Source organism: Protomyctophum parallelum (genome assembly GCF_964188405.1).
Source record: "Protomyctophum parallelum genome assembly, chromosome: 1".
Taxonomy (NCBI): domain Eukaryota; kingdom Metazoa; phylum Chordata; class Actinopteri; order Myctophiformes; family Myctophidae; genus Protomyctophum; species Protomyctophum parallelum.
This window is the reverse complement of record NC_139697.1, coordinates 80,831,888-80,845,410: the sequence shown is the minus strand read 5'-3', so window position 1 is coordinate 80,845,410 and position 13,523 is coordinate 80,831,888. Positions and strand designations below refer to the sequence as shown.

Below are 13,523 nucleotides of genomic sequence, written 5' to 3'. Positions count from 1 at the left end.
TTGGCCCATTTTGTGCATCAACAAGCAACGTTTCAATAAAACATATTTTCTTCCCTGGTTGGTGAAGCCAGTAAAAGCAGCCCCAGGCCAATAGATTAACAATACTGTCAACAAGGAACTCTCCCGGTAAAAATAAATGGTAAAAGTCCCACTGGGATTTCCTGACAGTGTGGGGAGAGACTTGAGTCAGAACACAAGAAGCGTGTTGCTGGCATATGCCTCACCTTTACTGCGAGGCAGCCTGTCTGTGAATTCCACGGAAATAATAAAACCTTGGCTTTGTGATAAACAAGTGATTCTCAAACTTAGCGACCCAGTGCATTAGGCCAGGCCAAAGACCCCCGCCGTAACTCTGAGAGTTACCGATCATTCAGCTGGGGTCTCCTTGGAACCATCAAGGTAGAGGAAGAACATCCAGTTTGTAGAGCTCAGAGACTTACTTTATTTGAAGGCAACAAATTGCAATTTGTTGCCTTAAAATGTCTTGTCTTGGATGTTCTTCCTTGATGTTTGCCTTGATGCCTGACCTCCAGCACCTGGCCTGAATATAGGCATTGAGATGTGCACACAATCTTCTCTGTGAACGTCTCCTTGGAACCCCCTGCAAGGTCCCCTGGTGGTCCCTGGACCACACTTTCAGAACCACTGAACACTTCGGCACCCTCGTTATCCTGCCCTGGGACAGGGACAGCGCATCATCAATCCATCAGTTGATTGATTTTACCTGTAGCCAGTTTTACAGTACAGGCCTATTTTCTCTGTGAAAACCTCAAACACAATAGAAAAGGTATGCAGAATTGCTGAAAACCAATGTTATGAAAAAAAACATCTATCGGGCAAAAGGCCCCTGCTGGATCTGTGGTTTTGTCACTACGCACACGATAAATTGCTCAGCTCGACCTGTGATATGATATTGCTTTGGTTCTTCTGCTGAATCGATCACTGGAAAACGAAGCTCTTCAATAAGGCCTAATGCAAAGGTTTTGGGGGAGAAAGCAGAATAGAGGGAGTGATCCATCATTCCACCGGGCTCTTTCCTCATGAAAAAGTAAAAGTCATGCATCCATCTACTATCCTCCCCCCAGTGTGTGTGTGTGTGTGTGTGTGTGTGTGTGTGTGTGTGTGTGTGTGTGTGTGTGTGTGTGTGTGTGTGTGTGCGCGCGCTTCTATGTCCAGTGAACCATAACTCTCCCCTCTGGCACATTAATCCATCAGATTCAACAATATACTGTACACATGGAAGTTGAATTTGGCCATGCGTATAGCAGAGTAGCCCTGCCTGAATCCAGAAGCTTATTATATCGGATGAGCGGTAGATATTTGGTTATGGACGCGAAACATACCTTTTCAACAAATCTTTAGCTTAGTCTTTTTTCCCCCTTCCTTTCTTTAACCCTAACTCTATGCCTTAATGTACTTTTTACCCCAAGAAGGGTATTAAGGGCCATTCACACAGCACACTGAGCACTATAACTACCGTATTTAAAACTATAGAAATATCGTAAGTCAAGCGGATGGCAGTGTTCATACCAACTATAAAACAAATACAATGATGAACAATATAGTTACTTATCTTTATCGTGCCCGGTGGGAATGGCACTTTATGCTGATGCCGAATGTATTTTGTTATTTTATGCCATTTTTTTTAATTTAGGTTTGAATGCAGGTTGTTCATTTGGGGACTTATCCTCCATTCATACACTACACTGGCACTCGTTTGCAGCATTTAATTATCCACCCCACTTAAGCCCTCTTTGCGTTGTGATGTGTTGTGAGCTTCTATTTTTGAGGATTTGGAATCGTTTAAATTTGTTTTTTTGCGTTGTTTTTATTTACTCCTGAAACTTTTTGCCTATAATTACATGCCAAAATAGAGACACCAGGGTGAAAGTGGTTAAATATCTTTCAAAATCAATTGGCTAATGGGATTGGCTGACTCCACTGGCTTGAAATGCCATGCTCAGCATTTCAAAACCTGCCATGTGTCAGCATACAGTAATCTACAAAGAGTTACAGCAGGAACCGTGGATGGTGTATGTATATGACCCCAACTTCTGTAACCAGCAATTCATAAATTATAAGTTCTGCTCAAAATACAACCTTGTTCTTTAGGGGGGAAAAGACTAATGATAATTGGTCCCATTATACCTCTAACATAGAGGCCTTATTAAAAAAGATGAACTAAAACGAGAGAGAGAGAGAGAAAGATAATTGGTTGCCAGTTCCATACAGTATCACTAGGAGGCCTTACTTAAAAAAAGGGTTTGTGTGTGTGTGTGTGTGTGTGTGTGTGTGTGTGTGTGTGTGTGTGTGTGTGTGTGTGTGTGTGTGTGTGTGTGTGTGTGTGTGTGTGTGTGTGTGTGTGTGTGTGTGTGTGTGTGTGTGTGTGTGTGTGTGTGTGTGTGTGTGTGTGTGTGTGTGTGAGAGAGAGAGAGAGAGAGGGGGAGAGAGAGAGAGAGAGGGGGGGGTATACTATATGGATTTATGGAAATAGATTGGCATGCTTGTTATGTGAGATGTTAGGGTCTCTCTCTCTTTCTCTCTCTCTCTCAAGCACCACTGAAACACCTTGAGGCCAAATGAATAGCAATGATAGACATGGAAATATATAGTTTATCTTTTATTTATTTGCTTATTTGTTTTACAGTTGTATAGGTACACAGCCTCAGTTGTCATAATGCACGAATCCTGCAATTAAACAAAGAGCTCCAGCAGTGAGAGATAAATAAACACAGCGCCTTGTCTTTCTCAGTTGGAATGTTGCAGCAGGAATCCACATAATCACCTGAGATGGACACATTGAAGGCTTCGGGCTCAACTGTATTTCCCTCTTATTATTTTTGTATTATTTTTTTATCACATAAAGTTAGACTCAGTCAATCCAAAATGACTGGAGTGTGAATGTCACATCGACCAAGTGTCACGCATCAGGCTTCACACACACACACACACACGCACGCACGCACTGGCAACTGGCACTGAGGAGCATCAAAGCCTATACACTACTCTGATACTTTGATGTAACCTTACATCATACTCTTATGGAGGTAGAGAAGGTCATCCAATGATCCCTGGGTCGGCAGTTCGAATCCCGGCTCCTCCTGTCTACATGTCAAAGTGTCCTTGGGCAAGACATTGAACCCTACATTGCATCCAATGAGTCGGTCGGTGTGAGCTTGCCACCATTGGTGTGTGAATGTGGGAAGTGAGGACGCTGGCGTCGACTGGTCGCCACTGCACCTCCCAATGTATGAATGAATGAACCATTGTAAGCGCTTTGAGTAGGCACGTAGTGCATAGAAAAGCACTATAAAAATGCAATTCATTAACCAATTAGCTGTTCCGGGCGGAACGTTCCGTCAGAAGGAATCCAACTAGCAACTGCTTCTGGTGTAATGTTCCGTCTGATAAGCTTTATCATTGATAAACCGGATCGCTGATTTCTATTTTTTCATTATAATTTTGGCTTGGCCTTTCCTTCTTTAGCGATCCTAGACCGGATTGCGCAACCACGCTGCCCTCGCTGCCGTTTCGAAATCAGAAAATGTCAAACTTTTTGTAAAGTTTGCCAATAATGAGAGGCCCAAAACAAAAGGTATGCCAGGTTGAAAGTGTTTTTAAAAATAGATATTCCGATACCGGCCAAACCGATATATTGGTCTGTCACTACTCGCAACCTCTGCCTGCAGCTGTAAGGTGAAGTGATGATCTTTAAAAAGTGCTCAAAGTACTGGGAGGTAAAGGCCAGCCAAAGACTATCAATTACATGGAGAGACTGTTGACTTTTTAATGGTTTTGGTGTTATACATACTTATTGGCTCTGTGATGGACAATGGGGTTTATATGCACTTGGAGGGCACAGAGTGGCTGATTTAAGCAGAGCAAGGTGACTCTATTTCTACATTTCATTTTTCCTGCATGTCTCAAGCCACTTTAGTTGTGAACCTTTCACGTTTATACAGTAGCTTGACAATCAATTATTGTGCCATAAACCCCAGGTTAATTAGTAGGTAAAAGCTTTCGGTCTGCTTGTGTGGCACTAAAAACGTAGTTTTTCACTGACGTGCGTCAGAACCTCAGGCTCAGACACAGGGCTGATCAATGCACAGCCTCAACTTGCCCACTGTGATCTTCTCACTTGCTGGTCGAAGTTGTCAGTGTGGGGTGTTAGGGTAACACCTCCGGTGTCAGGTGTGTGATATCTTTTCATGGATCTTAATTATTACCAATAGCAGGATGCATCCAGCACATTGTTCCATGATTCACAGGCTGTTGAAAGCCACTGTTTCATGTACAGTATTCATTTGCGACAGTTTCCTTACATATATTAAGTTTTGGCTGTTATCATATGAAGGCCACAACCTGACCTGGCCTGGTGGAGACCTGTGCCTGGGAACTTTATCTAGTTTTGTTTTTTTCTTTTTTTTGGGGGGGGGGGGGGGCCTCAAGCTCCCAACGACTCCTGCGTATACACATATAGGCCTGAAAGGGATTAATGTGGTGATGTGTTTATTCGTTGTCCTGCAGGTGGAGTCTCCGCTGGCTGTGGATGCGGTGTTGGGACAGTCGTCGTTCTCTGTCACAGATGAAAAGGTGTCCATCTCAGAGCTGCGTGTCCATGCCATATCTGGCCTGAGTCTGTCCCTCCAGCACAGCCCTGGAAACAGCCACACCATGGTGGCCAAGGCCTATGGGCTCCAGACGCTCACCTCGCCCAAACAGGTTAGCTATTATTCAATTCATCATGTTGTGGAATGAAGAATGAAATATCGGACCATTGCACACTTTAAACAATCCTTTGCTATGATACTCACTATTCATTAGCACTATTTGTTTTTCGTCAGCTATGACTGATAACTGCTATTTGTACCAGCAGCTGTGGCGACTATACGAAAAACACAATTATTATTTGTCCTCGTTAAATTGATATAAAATGACTGATATGTCTTACAATATATCATTTTGCCTGTCATACAACTGTATAACAGGCAAAATGATCCCTGTGAATGAACCTTCTAGTGGTTATAACATATTGTTAGGCTATAGCTACCAAACATCCAGTATGTGTTGTGCACAGCAAACTGCAAAAATAATGGATTAGTCCGGCAGCCGACAGGCTTCTTTTGTTTAAAGTGGGAAATTTGGTATATAGTCTTTTTTTATTGGCCTAAAATATTGACTATAATATAGACAATATTTTAATGTATGTATATTATACATACATTCATGAATCCACTTGCTGACCGGCTGTCACTATTGGGCAATTTTCTTTATAGGAGTTTCTTGTGACCTATCATTAACATCCTATGGCAGGCCAAAATGTCAAACTTTCCTTTGCTTTAAATAGCATGTGACATGTGTCAAACTAGGGTTTTTTCATGATTCTGAATCCATTCCAAGCCTTGTGGTGTTGATGGCAGGAACTCTTCTGACGCAGACAAAATCTGTCGGGCCACCCCGAGGCATGCAGGGCACATCCCCTGTTGCTTTCCCCGATGATGAGAGAGGGAATGGATTCAGAATCATGAAAACCCCCTAGTTTGTCATTTTTTACATTTTTGCCTGCCATAGAATGTTAATGAATAAAAAAATTGCCCAATAGTGACAGCCGGTCAGCAAGTGAATTCATGAATGTATATATTTTAGGCCAATAAAAAAGACTATATACCAAATTTCCCACCCCATAGCCCCGGCTGTAAGACTAGATTCATTTTCAACAGAATTATATCAATTTGATATGCATTTCACTGTCAATAATAATTTAGAATCTAGTTTCTGCTTAAGTGTCCTTACATATGAGATACCTATACCATTGCCAACTTGCCAGTGACCATCAAAGTTTAGGACAGACTTCCCAATCTAATTGGAGCGTTTCTGCTCTTCACCCTGGACAGACGTGGTTCTACTTGCCTGCTGTGCTTCTCTGTGTTGCTTCCTAAAAGTAATTGGTGTCTCCCCGTCCCACAACTCTTTCTGCAGAGTAAAATGTTTACTTACAGGAGAACAGCAAACTTTTTAATTTTCAATTTTTTTGCCTGCCACTATTAATGAGTAAAACAGTGGATTAATATTGTTTCGGTCAGGTCCCCTCAGCTTCCAGACATTGTTTATTAGAGTGGACGGCAGTTTGAGTTGTTGTGCTGCACTATCCAAAATTGGTTTCTTTCTTTTATTTATTTTTATATCGAATAATCTATCAGCATTGGTCCATATTTCTACGGTAAGCTGTTGGAACCGTCTCTGCTTTACATTATTAAAATATTACTTTCAAGGCACACTGCATCACATGCACAAGCAAGAAGTGAGGAGACAGCGGAATTAGTTCCTTGTCTCTTCCTCTATGCCTTGACAATGAGAGCTGAGGCTTTGTGGGGGCTATTCTCTATGGAAGTAATTGGTCAGTATTTCACGTAAATGGAAATGAAATGTGTATACACAGTGAAAACCTCAGTGTTCAATTATCCATTTGTATCTCCGAGAGTGTACAAGTGTAACCGAACAGGACCTTACAGGTCCATTTGGTTACATTTGTACACTCTGAGTGCATGCGTTTTCTACACTACCATGCCCTTCCACTAGTGGTCTTCCCTGCATGGCCAAACAACCACATCGAGCTTCCACGCGAGAGAAGTAGCATTTAATTCCAATTTTTCTTGCTCTCCGCTTCCCGGCCACCTTGAAATTTAATTATTGTAATGTATTGTCCTAAGTGCTCTCCAAGGCCTGGCCATAAAAGGCAGCCGAGCCCTCTGCCAGCGCAGATCTCACAAGAGTGCTGGAGCTATTTCAAGCTATTTGATTCTGTTTCGCAGGGAAACTTTCTAAATGTCCCCTATTACTCTAGAATGGAATGAAAGTCATAAAGAATATATGGGCGGAAGTTGACAGCCGAGAGTCTTTTTGTCCTATTTCCTTTCCAATTGACCAGGTCTAAAACCGCTGACTCCAATAAATACTCCCCAGATGACAAGTTTAGTATTGTCATTATAACTCATTACGTTAACAATGACTTTCATGCCTCCTAGTGATTACTTTTGATGGCTGCTTAAATAAATAGCTAAATATATTATGCATTACTTCTCATAATGGAAATAGAAATTAATGCAAAGTTACCGTGAGAATCATATTTCTGCTGGAGTGTTATACATACATATTTTATAAGCCCAGCCATTTATGCTGAATTAATGTTGTCATTCATTTCCAGTTGCAGTAAAGTGCAAACTGAAGCCTGACAGGTAGCTGTGATGCTATTCTGCTCGATTTTACACATAGTGAAAATATGCACGTTAGATTAATTTAAAGGAAATGTGTGCTAACGGTTAAGTGGTGTGTGCCGTACACCAACAGATTGCACACATCTTTATTTCTCAACATAATATTTTAAATATTTTGTCAGTGTCATACAACCTTATCTTAACTTTTTGTTTTAGTTTTTCCTGTGTCAGCCCTCGTTATATGCATTGAGCAGACTCGTAACGACAGGGAATGGGATGCAGTGTTCAATGTATTATTCAAATTATGCATATCAAATACTCCCTCATTCTGACACGCTGACATGGCAGAGCTCTGGCTCCAATCCAGGAATCCTTCTTGCACGCTGTCTCTCTTGGCAACTTGCTCAGAAACGAAAAGGCTACAGTATGTCAGAGAGAGATCTGTTTCCCTGCATATAGTCAGTATTCCCAGCAGGTGCAGTGTGAGCGATTGAGTTTATTATTATTTTTTAGCAAGTTTTTGTGAACAAAAACAAAAGTAAAAAAATCAGCCTTGTGGTGTTGATGGCAAGAACTCTTCTGACGCAGACAAAATCTGTCAGGCCACACCGAGGCATGCAGGGCACATCCCCTGTTGCTTTCCCCGATGATGAGAGAGGGGAAACACAACATGTGAGTGAGGCCATGATGACACACGCAAACACACACAAACATCACAGATCCTGAGTGGAACATTGTGCATTTAGAGCCATGTGCCGGGCAGTACCGCTGCGGTGTTGTACAGGGTGCGACAACACTGCTCGCTTTAAAGTGGTGCACCGCTGTGCTCGTCAGTGCGCTGCGTGCCTGTTTGGGCTTGCGTGCTAAGTACATTGTTCTGATGTTCAGGGATGCTTCAGGGATTGGCAGAACTTCAAAGGCCATTAATCAAATCAAATCAGAGGCCGGGGCGTGACAGGAGAACATCTCATCCACTCAGATATTCTCCCTTAGAGATACTACACAAGTCTGGATCGTGGCTGTTTTATAGCCCAAATAGTTTTATTTTCTTCCGTTGTGATTTTTATATGCTTTGTTGACTTTCATAGGGCTGTTTGCAATATCTTAAAATAACCTAATGCTAAGTTGCTAACAGCCAGTGTAATCATAAGTAAGCATTTAAGCCCTACATTTTTCCAATAAAAAAATTCAACCTTGCTTAACAGCCACATCTCTGTCTTTGCTTTGACAGGAGGCCAGTTTGTCCATATGGATGTACTACACTGACAGCACAGCAGCCCCGCTGAGCTACTTCGACCCCAAGGACTACAACCTCAATGCCTCCACGTCCGATGACAAGATTGCGTCGGTCTCCCAGGAGCCCCAGCAGCGCTGGCCCGTGGTGGTGGCAGAGGGCGAAGGGTCCGGCGAGCTGGTGCGAGTCGAGATGACCATATGCGAGGCCTGCCAGAAGACCAAGCGCAAGAGCATCATCGCGTCGGCCGGCGTCTACGTGAAGGTCCGCTTTGGCCCGGAGGATGACTCCGAGGAGGAGGTGAACACGGAGGGCGAGGGTGAGCCAGCCGCCCCCACCAGGCGGCCCGTCGTCGACTCAAACGTCGGAGGCCGCATCTACGAGACGTCGAACGAGCAGCCCGCCAGCGTCCCCATAGACTACACCAACTTCCCCACCGTCAGCAACCAGGAGAGGCCCACCGAGGGCGAGGAGGAGGAGGAGGAGGAGGAGGAGGAGGAGGACGATGACTATGTCCACTCGCCTCGCAATATGACCGACCTGGAGATCGGCATGTATGCCCTGCTGGGCGTCTTCTGCCTGGCCATCTTGGTGTTCCTCATCAACTGCATCGTCTTTGTGCTCAAGTACCGCCACAAGAGGATCCCCCCGGAGGGCCAGGCCAACATGGACCACTCCCACCACTGGGTGTTCCTGGGAAACGGCCAGCCGCTGAGGGCACAGAGCGACCTCTCACCACAGCAGGTGGAGAGCCCCAGCAACGCCCTGGAGGCCGGACAGACGTGTTGCCACGGCGACCACCACAGCAGCGGCAGCTCCCAGACCAGTGTTCAGAGCCAGGTCCACGGGCGGGGTGACGGCAGCTCGGGGGGCTCAACTAAAGAGAACGGCGAGGAGGCCAGTTCACCCACCTCCAAGCGCAAGAGGGTCAAGTTCACCACCTTCACCACGCTGCCCACAGAGGACATGCCCTACAACTCCATCCCCATAGCGGACGAAGAGGACATTCAGTGGGTCTGCCAGGACATGGGATTTCAAGACCCCGAGGAACTGCACGATTACATGCGCAGAATAAAAGAAATAGCCTGAGACCAAGAGCGCGAGAGGCGCGCTGCCTTCGGCTTTCTAAAAGAAACGTTCCTTTCTATTTTTCTCTCTTTCACTCGAGTGAAAGATAATTTTTCACAAAGATATAAAGAATACGGCCAGCTATTGGTTGTGGTTAGGGTTCGTTTCATTACTGTTTGCACAGTGCTCCCCAAGCCACCCCCCCCCCACCCCCCGCCCCACTCACACTATTTAGAACACAATGACATTATAGGCCAGAAGACCCCAATCTGAACTGACAGACGAATGATGCGTTTCGATTGGAAGCACTGTGCTATGGCCTCTCATGAAAAGTGCTGCTTTCGGAGCAAAGCCTGATATGGACAGGTGTATGGAAGGAATCTGGTTAGTGGTTATGGCCCCGTTTTACCACTATATTAAAACTCCATACCAAGAGACCTTTGATGAACACATTTCTGTCAGAGGGTCTTTGTGGAAGCTACTATATTATGAAATAATTTTTGGTTTTGCCAAAGAAGGGAAAGCATTCTTTTCAGTGGCAAAAAAAAACTTTCCTCATTGTAGTTCTTGGTGCAGCACACTCAATGATTTGTATTCAAATTCATTCCTGACATTTTTCTACATTTCATAGGTGGACAAAAGCAGTGCCCTAATACTATTTCATCTGGTCCTAAGCAAATGTAATGCCTTATACAAAATGGTCACGGTTCACAGCTTGTATAATTTCTGACACCCTGTTTTCTCCCTGTGACTGGAGACAGTGTAGTAAGAGCAACTAGTTAACATACTACCGCTGATTTCAAGACATGTGGTATGAAAAGAGAGGAGCTTGCATATTGTAAGGAGCTCCGACATTGTTTGCATGCAAGGGGATCTTGAGGCACAATCAGAATCAGTTTCCAAATTTAATGTTTGTATTGTAATTATGTAATCATTAATACACTCATTACTAAATTGCATATGTTATCATGCATTACATGCATGCCATGTCAGGCCGAAATGCATACAGGCCCCTCCTAGTAGACAGTATGTATTCATCATATGCAGCTGAAGTTGCAACTAGTAGCTCACGTCAAGTTAAACTGTAGCTAGATGTTGAGGGCTTGGACCATTAAGCAGTCAGATGGAGGCTCCCCTTGGTACACGAAGTATTGAACTGATAGCTTTTTAACAAAATTGTATGGGATTTGGCACTGCTATGTATTTTTTATTCATCTTTTTTATGATTTATTTTTCTCCAACAAGCTTGGCTGGCCTTCAGCCTAATGGCGTCTGACAAGGTCATAAAGGGGAATGCAGATGGACGCGTGCCCACGCCGTACCCAGTGTCCTTTTCAATACTGCAGGAAGGGGCTCACATGTACCCGACATGATTGCCTAGATAAAAACCAGTCACTTCCAGTCATCTCTTAAATCATGACGATCCCTTGTGTCATGCTGTGTTTTTGTTGTCTCCGTTGTCTCCGTCAGTCTGAGCTCGGAGGTCAGAAAGATGCTTTGTCAGAAGTGGATCAGAGAGGGGACCAAAAGCCTTGTACTCTAATGCTAAATAATTATACACTGCAGTGAGACAAAGTACTGTATGAATCAGGCTTTAGAGGAATCAGTGGTACGGTAATGCTACTGAGACAAGAAGCTCTTCAGATGCTGTGGTTGTGGTTGTGATGCCATGAAAATAATGTTTTGAATATCTCAGGACTCTGACTTGGTAAACCGAAATCCTGAGTTTGACAGTGTGGGGTTTTTGGTTTTGCACAAAATCAGAATGATTGCAGACACTCAAATGGGTATGGTTTGTTGGTGAGATTGTGCAAAGGAGATGAATGTTGAGTTGAGCTTTTAAAGGTCAACCGATTCTGGTTTAAACTACATTTTAAACTGCAAGTAAATTAGTACACATACAAAGGAGCTGTCACAATTTCAACATAACTGAGTAAATTACACATAGATTCGTGATTGCAGTTGCCATATAATTAGGAGAGTTGCTGGAGCGTATGACCAGAGATCACTTGGTGAACAAAGAGACAAAGGAGTTTCAATAACGCTTCCCCTTATTTCTGTTTTTCTTTTTTGACTGACTGACTGACTGACATTGTCATTGACACTGATCATCGTATGCGGGCGCATGCCACTTGTTTACTCAGTGATAATGAGAATTGGCTCAAATTATCTTTAAAAATCATGAATCAAAATGTGATATTTTGTTGATATTTTAGTAGTATTTAGTCCTCTTTTTAAATCAAGAACTCAAGTATGTTAATGCTAGATCACCAGAGGGAAGACAAATATTCATCTGAAAGTGATTGTCTGAGCTCCCAATACACGGACCATAATGTCACATTGAAAATATATGTAATTTCAAGATGTAAATGGTTTGTTTATAATAGTTGTAAATATTTGACCATGCTGGACCTGTATTTTAGTCATGGTGGGATCTGAAATATTCAGAGATTATTTTACATCAGCATCCTACCCATCACGAATATTATATAATATGTATATAATTACCTAATAATTTTACTCCAAAAACTAAATCCTGGATTGGGGCTTTAAGGATTTGACTTTCTGCATGCCCTCTATACATTCCATGTGATTTAAATAAATAACAACCGTAATCTAGTGTTTGATAAAAATGCAATCTAAAAGTACATGTCTTTGACAGTCCAAGCCCTCCCTTCAGTCACAGGATTACCATAAAATGAAACTAAGTCAGTCACAGGCCTTCCATTCCCCCCCACCCACCCAAAAGTTTGAACTTCACAATTCACACTGTGGTGTCTCAGGATGAATGTAGGATTCTCAGCTGTACTTCGCCTCTTGTATTAACACGGTCAGCCCAAATCAGGACACTGCTTAATACTAGATTCTAAGTTTCTAATAGCAGCTTTTTACAGTGTTTTATTTACATTTTTCCACATTAGCACATGCATTTGCCATTGCACTGTTATATGTCTCTGAACCATTTTATTGCTCAAGTCATTTTATAGTCTCTCTCCCCTTGTGTACTGTATATACTGTATGTACATGACGTTTTGTTTTTGTTCTTTGTGTAATGCCACTGTGGTGATGGTGTGCATACTGGACTTTCTGTATTTCCTCCAAGCTGCTACTAGATCGAGACTCTTGTCGTCTTTCCTACGATGTGATTGAACACCTTGAGACGTATACTCCTCGCTCCCCTCCTTGGAAGACTGTGACATATGCAGCTCCACTGGCTGTACCAAGCGACGTCACACTAAAGATAATATGTTCATGTATAGAGCACTGTTACATTTCCTGTATTCTCTTGAGAAACGGCTCCTTGTATTTCCTCCCCGTTATATGTACAGTACTAAAGACAATGTAATACACAAACTGTGTCCTTTCTACTCCTCGCAAAACCATTCAAACAAAACAAGATTTATAGTGTTGTATTGTTTTCATCCAGTAGTAAAAGTGTTGCTCTTTGCACATGGTATTTCATAATGAAATCAGTTTCCTTGCGGTGATATTTACTCGCTGTCCTTGACACAGATAGGATGCTGCTATAGCATAATTCAAAGTAGGTTACTATGTTCAGGGTTGTTTTTTAGAAGCCTATCCTTTGCCAGCATATCCTGTACTGTCACTGACCAGTAATGACTCCTTTGTTAGGGCATAAATCATTTTGTGTCCACACATTTTTTTGTTATAGAGAAATTGGCAAATGTTTCCAGTCAGCACTTGCTAGAAATGCAAAGGCCCCAAGAAAGTATTACTCTCCCAAATTGACTGCAAGTCGATGTGTGCATCAGCCATTATTCTCAATATTAGTGTTTCTATCTACAGTAAGAATAGCTTTCAAAATGTATTGTCATGTTATATTAGTGCTGGTATCGACGGTAAGTACAGTACAGTAACTTTCAGAATGTATTGTATCATTGTAATATTGGTATCTACCATAAGATTTCAAAAGTTATTTTTCTGATTGTTTTACCACTTATTCCTCCACTGGCTCCCAGATAGGCAATGAGAGATGCACAGCCTAG

The 13,523-nt window shown here is 42.8% G+C and overlaps 1 protein-coding gene across 4 annotated transcripts in view; it reads left to right on the top strand.

Annotated features, from left to right (window-relative positions):
- tmem132e (transmembrane protein 132E) overlaps positions 1–12,857 on the top strand; it is a 426,995-nt gene extending 414,138 nt beyond the window's left edge. For 3 of the 4 annotated variants that reach the window (XM_083774312.1, XM_083774311.1, XM_083774310.1), the window contains 2 exons: positions 4,528–4,722; positions 8,446–12,857. In XM_083774312.1, the coding sequence (XP_083630438.1) occupies positions 4,528–4,722; positions 8,446–9,537 (1,287 nt within the window). In that variant the 3' untranslated portion in view covers positions 9,538–12,857. The remainder of the gene's footprint in view (positions 1–4,527; positions 4,723–8,445) is intronic. The other variant, XR_014569810.1, reaches the window with a different exon arrangement.
- Positions 12,858–13,523: the final 666 nt, after the last annotated feature.